General features: G+C 34.7%; 1 protein-coding gene across 2 annotated transcripts in view; it reads right to left on the bottom strand.

The window, feature by feature from the left end:
- The window catches only part of ITPK1 (inositol-tetrakisphosphate 1-kinase), a 120,966-nt gene that overhangs the window by 50,866 nt on the left and 57,259 nt on the right, over positions 1 to 12,841 (bottom strand). For both annotated transcript variants that reach the window (XM_032233349.1, XM_032233340.1), the window contains exon 3: positions 3,730 to 3,855. In XM_032233349.1, coding sequence (XP_032089240.1) covers positions 3,730 to 3,855 — 126 coding nt within the window. The remainder of the gene's footprint in view (positions 1 to 3,729; positions 3,856 to 12,841) is intronic.

Below are 12,841 nucleotides of genomic sequence, written 5' to 3' on the forward strand. Positions count from 1 at the left end.
TCACAATCAAATGGTACAACATAGGAGAACAAATCCATTAAAGCAAGATTCTGCAGTCTATTTGCATTTGAAAGACAAAAGTCACTCTTTTGAAGACAGCAATGTCCACATTCTGGACAGTGAGGAGGAGTAGGAACGACATCACCTATCTCCTGTTTACAACACAGTCCTTTCAGGAGTTCCAAGAAGGTTTCACACCCACTTGCACTATTCAGGTGACCCTGATGGTACAGATACACCTCCAAGTGGCCTCAATGACTCTCAGAAAGTATGCTAACGAACAGATGACTGCAAAGAAGATAAGTCCTTCTATCCAACACCATTCACAGAACTGAAAAAGCTTCTTGGATGAGAAGCAAAACATCTTCAAGAAAAAACAAAATCCAAGTTGCCTTTCAAAAAAAATCACCTTTGGGACAACCATCCTGCCATTACATTTATCAGCCTATTCAATTAGGATGGATATTTCCTAACTTTCTTCCTCCAACATTTTGATTTTCTTGAGGCTTTCCCCTCTTCTTATCTGAATGTTTCCTAGACAGTATCCCTTCCCTCATCCTCCAAGGTTATCCACACATTCCATTACAACCATACAGCAGATTAGCAAGAACAACCTCCAATTCCTTCTGAAACCCATCCAGGTCCATCAGTCACCAGGGCTGGATTTATCTAATGAATCCAGCCTCTATGCAGTGGGTACTTGCATTACAGAATCCCATAGAAATCAGGGCATGATATGACCATGACAAGAGAGACACCAAGAACTCACTCCCCTTCAGATCACATAGCCACTGCTCTGGAAGGAACAACAGATCTGCTGTGAGCTCCCTGTCCCATGTTGAGCTCTGGATGATCTGGGATAGGCCCATGGTGATCATGGCCATGAACTCTCAAAACATTTCAGACCCCATTCCCTGAGAAGGAAAGTTAAAGTCTCCCAGAACCAAGTTTGGGGAACTTCACTACCAACTGAGAAATGGAGTTCAGAAAGAGAAGTTGTTATGCAGCAGAGAGGATTGTACAACATCAAAAATTCCAACTGATCTTTAGAAACCAACTTAATGAACAGGATTTCACATCTGGGGACCTGTGATGCAGCATTCCAGAAAGCTGTAAGAGATTCCTGGATGACAACAGTCATAATGTTACCTGGCTGATGATATATCTGAAACCCAGCTGGGCATATCTCCAAAAGAGCAATCACTTTCCAGAAATGGTGATACATGACAAGCTGACCCTCTCCATTAAATCACTAATGAAGGAGGCTTATTACAAAATGACCTAGAATTCAGTAGCAGCAGCTGAAAGCCAGGGCCATTGAATGTCTGTTGAAAAGGTACCAGAGTTGAGACCAAGGAACTGGAATACAAAACTGGCACAAGACAACAGTCCTGTGTTGCCCAAGAGTGGCCAACTCCTTCTCCCATATTTTCCTTTACCTTTACCCATCACTGCCATAACGCTATAGCCTTCTACCATTAAAATCAATTAATATAATTAAAAACAAATTTAAAAAAATTAATACTATAATAAAAAGATGGGAGACTACAGTCTTAACTACATACATTTAACAGGCTCCTCATTTTTGGGGGGCTCCCTAATTCCAGTGGTAAGCTTTAGAACAATGAAGGTACTAACTCTTAAAAATAGGATGAGGCCACTGTTTTATTAATCTGTGTGACATAATCAAAATATAATTTGATTTATTAATAATGAGCCCAAGGCCTATCCAAATATGTCACACAATGCCACAGAGAAATCTACTTTGAAAATCTAAGCAGAATAATATCTATGAATAATAATTTTACTGACTTTATTCCTAAAATATTACACAATTGTGGATATTATTTTGAATAGTTCTTCATTTAAGTACATTTCACCTTGAGGTGTGTCTCTACAATATGGGCCAAAAAGAAAAAAGAAAAAGAAAAAGAGAAGAAAAAAACAAAATTTGTCAAAACATTCAATCTAGGTCATATATTATTTGTACAAACTGTGCCTCTTAAAAGGAATACAAGAAACTAGTCATACGTTCATTTTGCCTTTTAAAGATAAGTAACTTAGGTTTTTAATTGCCTGGCCTAGTTAATTTTTCTTTTGCTTAGACAGTATAATTTCATGATTATTACTCTTAGTCTTAAGGGAAGAACTACTCGTTTTATATCTTATTTATTCAAGACAGTTTTACAGCCAAGCTCTCACAATATCACTTTAACATTTCTGAGCCAAGGACTAAAGTCCATGCAAGAAGAATGAGATAAGATATGTTGGATATATCAGAAATTATGAGATAAAAATTCTATGACTCACACATGTCATATAAACCCTTAAGAAAAGACAGCAATGAAGTAAGAAATGTTGAAGACCTTTTTAAAGTTGCTTATATAAGGAGTTAAATCAACTGCAATTGAATTCCATAAATATTGGATCAAGACAATTTTGTTCTTTGTGTAATAGATTTTATTAGCAGATCCTGAAAAAGGAATTAATGTATTTGCAATGTCATATAAATAAATGTGGCTATTAAGGTAATAGGTTCCAAACTCTTTAGAGATTTAAGACTAACATAAACAATTTGAATTGATAACCAATTCAACTGATGTAAATTTGTGTTTGATAATGTATTGAGAGTCTCTAACTCCTTAAACATGGTCATAGGTGTCAAACTGATGGCCTGGATGTGTCAGGCACAGGTCACCCCAACTCCAGTTCCACAAAGGCAAAAAAAGTCACAATATGTCATGTGACATGATCGAGTTTGACACCCAGGTCACTTTAAAGTGACATCTTTAAAGTGTCTAGAATAGATTAACTAAGATCAATTTTGGCTGATAATGAACAAACCAGAACTGACAAAAGGCTCTCCTGGCCACTGCCAACATTGTGCCTCTTCGGACATCAACATTTTCCTTACATTGAGATGTCCTTTAGATTATGCATGTTGCCAGATATTAAGCCAGGGATATTAATAGCATATTATAATTTACAGAGGTAAGTGGTTTTTGGTAGTATGCTTTTGTTGAACTTAATATTTATTTTTGCTTGCAGAGAATACATTCGCCCCATCTGAAACTTGGAACAAAATTGTTTGACCAAGGCATTGCCTCTATACAACAGTGCTACCCAAAGGTGGGCTGCTGCCAGTTCGGTCCAGTTCACCTGAACCGGTAGTGAAATGCGGGCCTGGGTCACAGAAGTGGCAGCGACCCAGGCCTGACATGCCCCTGAACTGGTTCTCTCGCTGCTGCTGATGTTGCTGCCATGTTGAATTTTAGTGATTGCACGTGCGCAGTTCCCTGTAAATTGTTCTAAGCATGCGTGCAGAACAATTTCCATTGAACAGGCACGCGGGGGAGGGTGGTGGTGTTGCAAACCGGTAGTAAGACCGGCAGCACCAACCCCAGGTACTACCATATACAAAATTATATTGCAGTCAGTAATGCAGTAGTTTTTAATGTGTGATTTGCATATTTGTTTTATTTATTCATGTCCCACTTTTTCATTGTTTTTGAAAGATGTGTTTTTAAATCTATGGCAACATGAAGTTTTTCAGGAGAGGAAGATTCAGTTGTGATAGCTCCTTCACCATTAAGGTTAAGAACACGTTCCATATTCTTTCTTTACATAAAATATTTTTAGGCAATTTTCAACTGTCACCTAAAAGAATTGTTTGAAGATGGATTGGAAAGATAATGTAGCTGATAATTGCATATAATAAATACTACTTACCTGGAACCTAAGAACCAACTCCAATGACTGGCTGTCATTTTGGTCAGCTTCAATTAGGACATCTGTCAGTTTATGTATGATCACATCTAATGGGCCCTGATCTTCTATCCGTTTGGTAAGGTCGAGCTGAGAAAAATGTGATAATGGAAGAAAAAAAGAGGATTATTCTATAAAGTTCTAAATCTGCCCTTCTGATATTTCCTTATTTCCCAATAACTTAATTAATAATATTTTCCACCTCCCTCCCACCCTGGTCCCACCTTCCCCATCTTTAATTGGATTGTAGCCTTTGGCTTGTATTAACTTATTTGTGTTTTTAGTATATTTATTTTATTGTATTTATTTCATCAAGCATGAATTAGATAAAAGATATAAGTATAGACATGATTGAAATGAATACGAATACAAGGGAATATTAGGACAGAGGAGGTAGGGACGTTGGTGTGATTATGCACACCCCTTAAAGACTTTTTAGGAATGGGGTGGGGTCGACAATAGACAGTCTAAGGTTAAAGTTTTGGTGGCTTAACTTACTATCGTTAAGCCATTCAGAGTTATGTGGTAAGAAGGGCAGCCAATAAATGTTATATATAAATAAAAATAAATTTTGAAGGAAATTCTTATGGAGCATAATTGAACTTAGGGAATCTCTCTCAAGCAAAATTGTAATGACTTCTGCATGGAACATTCACCTACAAACCATGAGCTACTTTATAAGCAAAGCTGCTGTCAGGCAAGGATGGGATTTGTAGGTTTATCATCTGGAATCAAAGCTGGAGGGATGAGGGTGACTCAGACAAGAGATTTGTAGACCTTACAGCAGAGTATTTTATAGCACTGTAAACACTTCTTAACCTTTCAGTTGCGGTCCTAAATGCTGAACTTGAAATATTGTGTGTGCAAAGCCTAGCTTTATTATTTCCCTGTCTATAATTCATGCTGAAGTTTTCTGAAATAGTTACAAACAGTGAGTATTCAAGGCAGTCAACAAAAATTAATTCCAAAATAAAATAAACCAAGCTTGTATTCATATTTACTTTAGCTATATGAACTACAAAATACTTCATTTGGATATCAAGCCAAGCCATGCAGTAAGTATGAATGTGTCATAAATGCACTGCTTGCATCCAACTGCCTCTAATTCTGCTTTGCTAGATATGGCTTCACACTAGTCATAGTGGAAAACCTGGCTATCTGGACACTTAATCCTTTATTCAGGAATTGGTTTACTCATCAGAAGGCTTATGGATATGACTCAGCAAGATTAGTCTTTTTTATTCTAGACAAGAGTGAAGCTAAAGTTAAATTCTACATATAGGTTCATGTTCCATTATTTAAATTCTAGATTTTTTTCTCCTGTTTTTCTTACTCAAAAAGTTCTTTAACTAGTCTCTTAAAAGGCTTTAGAAGACACTTGATCTAAATTGACTGAATGGTTTTCCCTAGCCCTGTCTTGCCTATCTTATTTCTATAATTAGCATACAACACACTTACTACACCTGATGCACAAGATTTTGAAACTGTGTGATTGAGGCAGGAGATAACTACAATTTGATTATTTAGAACATGTTTATAATAACCATTGTTGTGGCTTAAATGACATGTGACCATGGCTGTTGACTGACAAAGTGTGATGGTCTCACAGAATACATACCATTAATAAATTTCCTACTGAATTAAGGATTTTGAAAAACAAAAGTGTATTTGAGTATTTGAGTATTTGAAAATTTATTTATTTATATATCATAACTTATTATTCTTCATATATTATTTATGAAAATAAAAATTTAAACTATCTTGCCTATGAGTAGTTATGTTTCTACTAAATAACAAAGAGATAAAAGAGTATAACATATTGTTGACAGGAGCCAAATGGGAAGCTTTTATTTGTTAAATGTATATGCTGTCTATCTCACTATCAATTATATCAAAACTCTTCCAGAAAAACCTTGTGGTATATAAATTTGTAGGTACATACAGGATACAATATGTTACAAAATGGAGAAATAACTATTATTAGTGTCAGCTCTATATGTCTAAAGTGAAAAAGGGGAAACATAGAAATAGAGTGGTTTCTCACCTATCAGGAATAGGGACTTAATAAGAATTCCTGTAAATAACTTTGGGAAAAGCAAAAGGCCACTAATACTGTTAAGAGGCTACTGCTTATTATAAGTTATATTCCAATAGCTTCCACAGGGCTTTCCACTTGTGGAAATTGTACTTTTATCCCTCACCAGTTTAAATTCATGCATGTGATATACAGAGAAACACAAACCTGGATATACAGAGAAACACAAACCTGAAAACAGACATAAAGTTGAGTTTTGTATTACCGCTGCAATGCAAATCAAGTTATCAGTTACATTTCAGAAAGGGGAATTGAGTAACAATAACCTAAAGCCTACAAAATAAAGCCAGATTTTCCAAGGGAGAGGGGCATCTAAATTAAATTAAGTAATTAAATGCATGGCAATCCATAATGTGATTTATTTGGTTTAGTATATTTGGTTTATTTTACAAACTATGATTTAAACAAGCTTATTACAATGAGTGAACACAAATATTCTATTATGTATGTATGTATGTATGTATGTATGTATGTATGTATGTCTCTGTGTGTGCATATCTATATCTATCTATCTATCTATCTATCTATCTATCTATCTATCTATCTATCTATCTATCTATCTATCTATCTATCATCTATCTATCTATAATCTATCATCTTCCAACCGCTTGAAACGATAGATAGATGAGACCAGCTAAAAAAGAATAAAAACTATTATTAGGAGGATGGTGGGTAATGACTGTACAGAAAAAAAATGAATCAGGAAAACGATTGTACACCACAAGTATTTAAAAATCATATTCCAATATCTTATATAAAAATTATGAAGGCAAATCCTCATTTGAACATAGAAATTTCCTGCTGTCTCTTGAAAGTGGAATGTCATATTAATCTAGCTTATAATACTAATTTTTCTATGGGGATGCTAAGACTTGACATTGGAGCATTGTATTATTTCATTGCAGAATATTATGAACCTGTTCTCATTTTCTTTTCAACTGTTAAATACAGACCTTGGTGCCAAATCATCACTTTGGAGGTGAGAAATAGATAAGATTTTGAGAAGAACATTAGAGGGTGTATATATATATTTTATAATTACACGGCTGCTCGGTCAGGAGGCCTTACATTTACAGGATCAGTGTGATTTGGTACATCAGTAAACAAAATCCTATGGGGAGGTTTTAGCATATGTCCCCAAAATATTACTGGATTTAGCCTACATGGAGGAAATTCCACAGTATTGTGGAATATGGTGTTATCAGATGTATTAATGATTAGTCAAGCAGTTTATTTACTGAATGTAAATAAACCTGTATATTCATTATGGCTACAAGTACATTTCCACCAATTTGCTGCTTCTAATTTTCTTTTAAAATTGAGCCTAGAAAACAAATTTAAAAACCAGGTAAGGCTTGCTTGCCAGGTGCCAAAAGAACTGCCCAGGTGCAAATAACTTCCTTACTCTTTCATAAGAATTGCTTGAAAATGAAGGGAAAAAAAGTTAAACATTCAATAAGTTCAAGAGTTCTACAATGCATACTATATGCATATTTACTTAGATATAAGTGATATTGTGTTGCATAAGAGTTACTCCCTTGTACATATGCACAGGACTGCAGCTTCAAAGTTATATGTATTTTCAAGAGGTTTATGAATTTCAAATTCTCCCTTTCTTACCAATCATCTATCAATAGTAACAAGAATCTTATATTATACTATAATACATAATATGATGAAGATTATTAAAAATAAGAGGAAGTAGAATTTGAAATAGGGCAGTATAACAGAAGTCTAGATTCCTATATGTTAATATTCTGATAGCTATAACACATATATACAGTCCTTTTTTAACATAACATATACTGAAATGCATAAGTAAAGTCAAGAGGTATTATATATGAAAAGTAGTCTATCATCAATTTTATTTTGTTCTTTTGCAAAATATCAAATATTAATATAGTATCAAATATTCTATAAATACTAAATAATAGTAATTACAATACAATATAATAGCAGAGTTGGAAGGGACCTTGGAGGTCTTCTAGTCCAACTCCCTGCCTAGGCAGGAACCCTATACCGTTTCAGACAAACGGCTATCCAACACCTTCTTAAAGACTTCCAGTGTTGGGGCTTTCACAATTTCTGGAGGCAAGCTGTTCCACTGATTAATTGTTCTAACTGTAAGGAAATTTCTCCTCAGTTCTAAGTTGCTTCTCTCCTTTTATATACAAGATGCGTATAAAATCAAATCAAAGTAAAATCCTTAAAGAATGCATAAAATATGTTTTCTACAAAATTTCTGTGATGGTAAGATATATAATTAAACCTACTAAGTAAGCTGTAATCTAAAATTTAGAACGTGTTAATTTAATTCAGTTCAATTAAAACTTTATTACTGAAGCCAGGAGTCAGGAAGACAAATATTAATGAACAGCCTAGCAACAATGATACATTATATATTCAGAACATTATAAAAACAAGCTAAAAATTATGCATACTCTTCTGGGAGACACCAGAAACCATATAAGTAATCTAGACATTACCTCCTATCAACCTTTACATGTGATCACTGAAAAAATTGCGATATTATGTGTAATGTTTCTCATTTGATAGGAATAAAAAGGTGTAGAGTTGCTCCAAGTGATCTGGGAATTGCAGGGAAAGATGTATAAATAATACTTAGCATGGGACTTGCTATGAAAGGTATAGTATAAGATATGCTTAATGTTCACTATTGATCCTGATTCATAGGAGCTAACACAAACTAGCTGTCAGGGTTCCAAGTAACACCCCAGCGAAAAAAGGCTCCAAGGCAGGTAATACTATAGATGGGAGTACCTCAAATCTTGCTTTTACATATCTTCTATATTTTAGGATTATAAGTAAGATGAGTATCTATCAGACTTCCCTCTAGAGTAAACCAAATTTTGCTGATTCCATCTGTTTGACAGATTAATTCTTGATGATAGCCTCAGTCGATTGCTTTATAGGTAGTCCTCGATTTACAACAGTTCATTTACAATACTGAAAAAAGGGACTTATGATCTTTTTCACACTTACAACCTTTGTACCATCCCCATGATCATGTAATCAAAATTCAGATGTTTAGCAACTGGTTCATGCTTATGACCCTTGCTGAGTCCCAAGGTCATATGATCACCTTTTGCAAACTTTTGACAAGCAAAGTCAATGGGGAAGCCAGACTCACTTAACCACTGTGCAACTTATCCACTGCAGTGATTCACTTAACAACTGTGTCAAGAAATGTCATAAAATGGAGCAAAACTCACTTAACAAATATCTTACTTAACAACAGTAATTTTGGGCTCAATTGTGGTTGTAAATTAAGGACTATCTGTACTTGCTCATTGTCTATTAAAACCCTACGTGATCTTAAGCTTAGGTACTTGAGGGCCCATTTGTCTCCTATCATTTCTATACAATATGTTACATACAGTTAGCTCACTCTGTGTCCTGTCAATGAAGCAATGCCATCTAACAGGGCCCCAGGAAGAAGGCTTTCTCTATTGTGGAATTAGCCCTCTTGAAGAGTACCCTGATAGAGTTTTATATGGACCCTCACTCCTACTTCTTTAAGGTAAAGGTAAAGGTTTACCTCACACATACAGTATGTGTTAGTCGTTCCCGACTCTAAGGGGTGGTGCTCATCTCTGTTTCAAAGTTGAAGAGCCAGCGCTGTCCAAAGTTGTCTCTGTGGTGATGTGCCGGCATGACTAAATGCCAAAGGCACATGGAACGCTGTTACCTTTCCACCAAAGTGGTCCCTATTTTTCTACTTGCATTTTTTTAACGTGCTTTTGAACTGCTAGATTGGCAGAAGCTGGAACAAATAAGGGGAACTCACTCTGTTACACAGCACTACGGATTTCTTATTGACAAGCTCAGCGTCTTAGCCACTGAGCCACCACATCCGTACCTCTTTAGCAGCCTTCAAAAAAGGATGAAAACATGGACATTAAAGTCTACTGCATAGATTCTAAATGATATTCCCACTGAAAGGTAACAATATTTTGCCTGATATCTTCCAACTATGTCAGCAAACATTTAATAATGAAAACTAAGTCTGCCTGTTATGTCTGCCACATAGACAGACAGATAATATACAACTGGTGTTAATCTGAAGAAGGAGCTTATTGTACATATGCAGTTGCCCTGCAGGATTCTTTTCATTAGAACAAAGAAATCTTGTCAATTTATGTTCGAATGATGTCTAGAACTCTATTTCAGATCAAATAGGAAGTAGACAAAGCATATTTGCAGTTTTCTGGCCTGTTATAAATCACCAAATTTAAAAAAAAGGTTTTGTAATACTGCTGATTTCCTTTGAATCAAGCTTAACTCCTAGTGGATAGATCTGTTTTTGGCGACAGTACAGAAGTGTTTTGTCATGGCCTAAGTCCCGGGATCGCATCATGCATAGGCCACGCCCACTCCAGCAAGTATAAAAACATTGCAATATATCATGTGATGTCACATGACACGATCGAGTTTGACACCCTTCACTAGTCCATATCTCTGAAATTCTCAAGCAGTTCTCCATCTAGGTACCATCTAGAACTGACACTGTTAACTTCCAATCCTAGACAAGGTTGGCCAGCTTAAAGTGGAGAAACTCCCACATGTGACAACTTCACTGTCTTCTATAGAATCTCTCATATCCAACTATTTCTTTGTCTTATTTTCTTGTTGCTGTAAATGGTTTAAGTTGTAAGGTTTTTTTTAATGTTGTTGTGAGAATGAATGTTGTAATAGCTGGGGAAAATGCCAAAAGGATGTTTTGTTCCATATTAACTCTATTTCTAAATTAGTTTTTTTATATGATTAAAAAAATAAAATAAAGTCAGGAGCGAATAATAAGCTGAGATCAGCGAACATGTCAACACATGAAACCCACACATTTTGTCTCTGCTTCCCCCATTCTTTTCTTCCTCTCCATTCAATTGCACATCTTCTCAGCCCTTCAAGGTAGGCCAAATACAAGAAACAGACACTGCAGAAGCTTCAGGGAGGCTATTTTATAGTAGTATACTAACAGAATCTTTAATATAAGAAAGTAACAGTCACGTTAAATAACCATTCCATTACACAAGTATATTAAATAAAATTACATGAGTTGTGAGAACAAGCATTCCTTCTTACCAGGGCTCAAATAAATAGACTGTATGAAAAACAAACATATGAATACATATGTTAAAATATGATTTTACTGATTTTGCTATTCATTTATATTTTGTCTAGAAGTATCTTTCTATGCATGCACATGTCTTTGTATTCTGCCTTTTATGATATGACTATCACAATACAAAAAATTCCTACCTTGCTATGAACTATTCACTTCAGAAAACATATCCAAATGTGAAGCAGCATAAAGATCAATCTTGTGAGCTTTATTTTTTTTGCATGAGAAAATTCTTGCCCTTAACGCTTAGATAAGGAAGAGATTTGTTCCATGTGGTGTACACTGGCTTCTAAATATTAAATACCTTGCCTAGATCATAATTTCTAATAGCAAGAACTGACAATATCAGCCAATTATTAGACAGATTATAATGTTTGCAAGAATATTTCCAAGTTCTAAGAACAAGTTGTAACTGTAAAAAAGTAAATATTTCTAAACTGAACTGAATTTGGATTCTTTCCATGTTTTCTTTGTATGCTGGCACAAAGTCTTTATGTCAACAAAATAAAGCTTTTCTAACAGAAATAGCTTCTTCTTAGTGCATATTTCTTATGGACTTCTGCTGACCACAACTATAAACAGAATGTCATTTTCTGACTGGAATTCCAGTTCTCCTGTTACCTGCTTCTTTCAGTATTTCCCTTTAAGTAATATGTATATTTGACACAGTAACACTAAAACATTAATTTTTGGCACTAGTTCTGTGTATTGCTTATATATTCTGATTCCATAATCAGCAAGAAGAAAAAGAAATCAAGATGTGGGAGTTTTAATCTGAGGCACCCAATGGTAGAATTGAACAGTGATAGAAAATATGGTGGATTTTAGAAACAAAATAGATTCTAGACAAAACTAGACTAATTAGACTAGATTAGATTAATATAATTTTTAATACACTCACATACTAGAGTTACTCATGCAATTGGATTCAGCAGATAATAGCACAAACTTAAGCTTACATCAGCTCAGAAACTAAAGGCCTGCATGTGAGACCACCAGAAAATTGCTGGGCTTTAAGCAAGACTGCAGGTTGCTTTTTTACGTTATATAAGGGAATGACAAACCACTGCCATACTATTACCATTTACAGAGAATTGAGTAGTACCAAAATCTCTGCCACAATTTCTCCTAAAATGATCTGATTAATTTTTCCTTCTTCAACCATTTTTCTTGTACAATTATGTCACAGCTGCTTTTCTGAAATTTATAAGTAAATATTTTAAATTTGGAAATAAAATACATTTTCCCTATACTGTTGGAAATATTTTTTACTTTTTGTCTCTATGATGGTATAATTTCAATTAAAATCAACCCAATCTTTCTTAGTTGGTTGTATGGATTACTAAAGTATAAACCACATACTGTGTAAAATGTTACATATTACTATTTTTTTTATCTCACTGTTATTCTGTAGACTGCAACAACATATTTTATATATAACAGTTTAAAATTGTTTTACATATTTTCAAAATCAAATATGGTTAATATGCCATTGTAGATTAGAATTAAAGTTTAACATTTTAGGATTTGGTTTTTGTAATATTACACCTTATCTTAGGCACAAAGACAAATAGTGTTTGTACAATCCGTATTATTCAACAGAAGATTTATGGCACAACATAATTCCATAAATTGTAGTTCAATGCTTTGCCACTGATTTCAGTGCTTCTGGCATTGGACTTGACTTCTGAACAGAATGTACAGAGCTAGCCTTTACTAACCCTGTCCAAAGTCTATATGCAGTATTTCTGAGGCAACTGTAATAATTAGGGATTATTCTCTCAGGGTTACGAAGTCAGAAAACTTTTCATTTATTTGTAACTTGAGATTTCCACTTA

Source organism: Thamnophis elegans, chromosome 1 (assembly GCF_009769535.1).
Source record: "Thamnophis elegans isolate rThaEle1 chromosome 1, rThaEle1.pri, whole genome shotgun sequence".
NCBI lineage: Eukaryota > Metazoa > Chordata > Lepidosauria > Squamata > Colubridae > Thamnophis > Thamnophis elegans.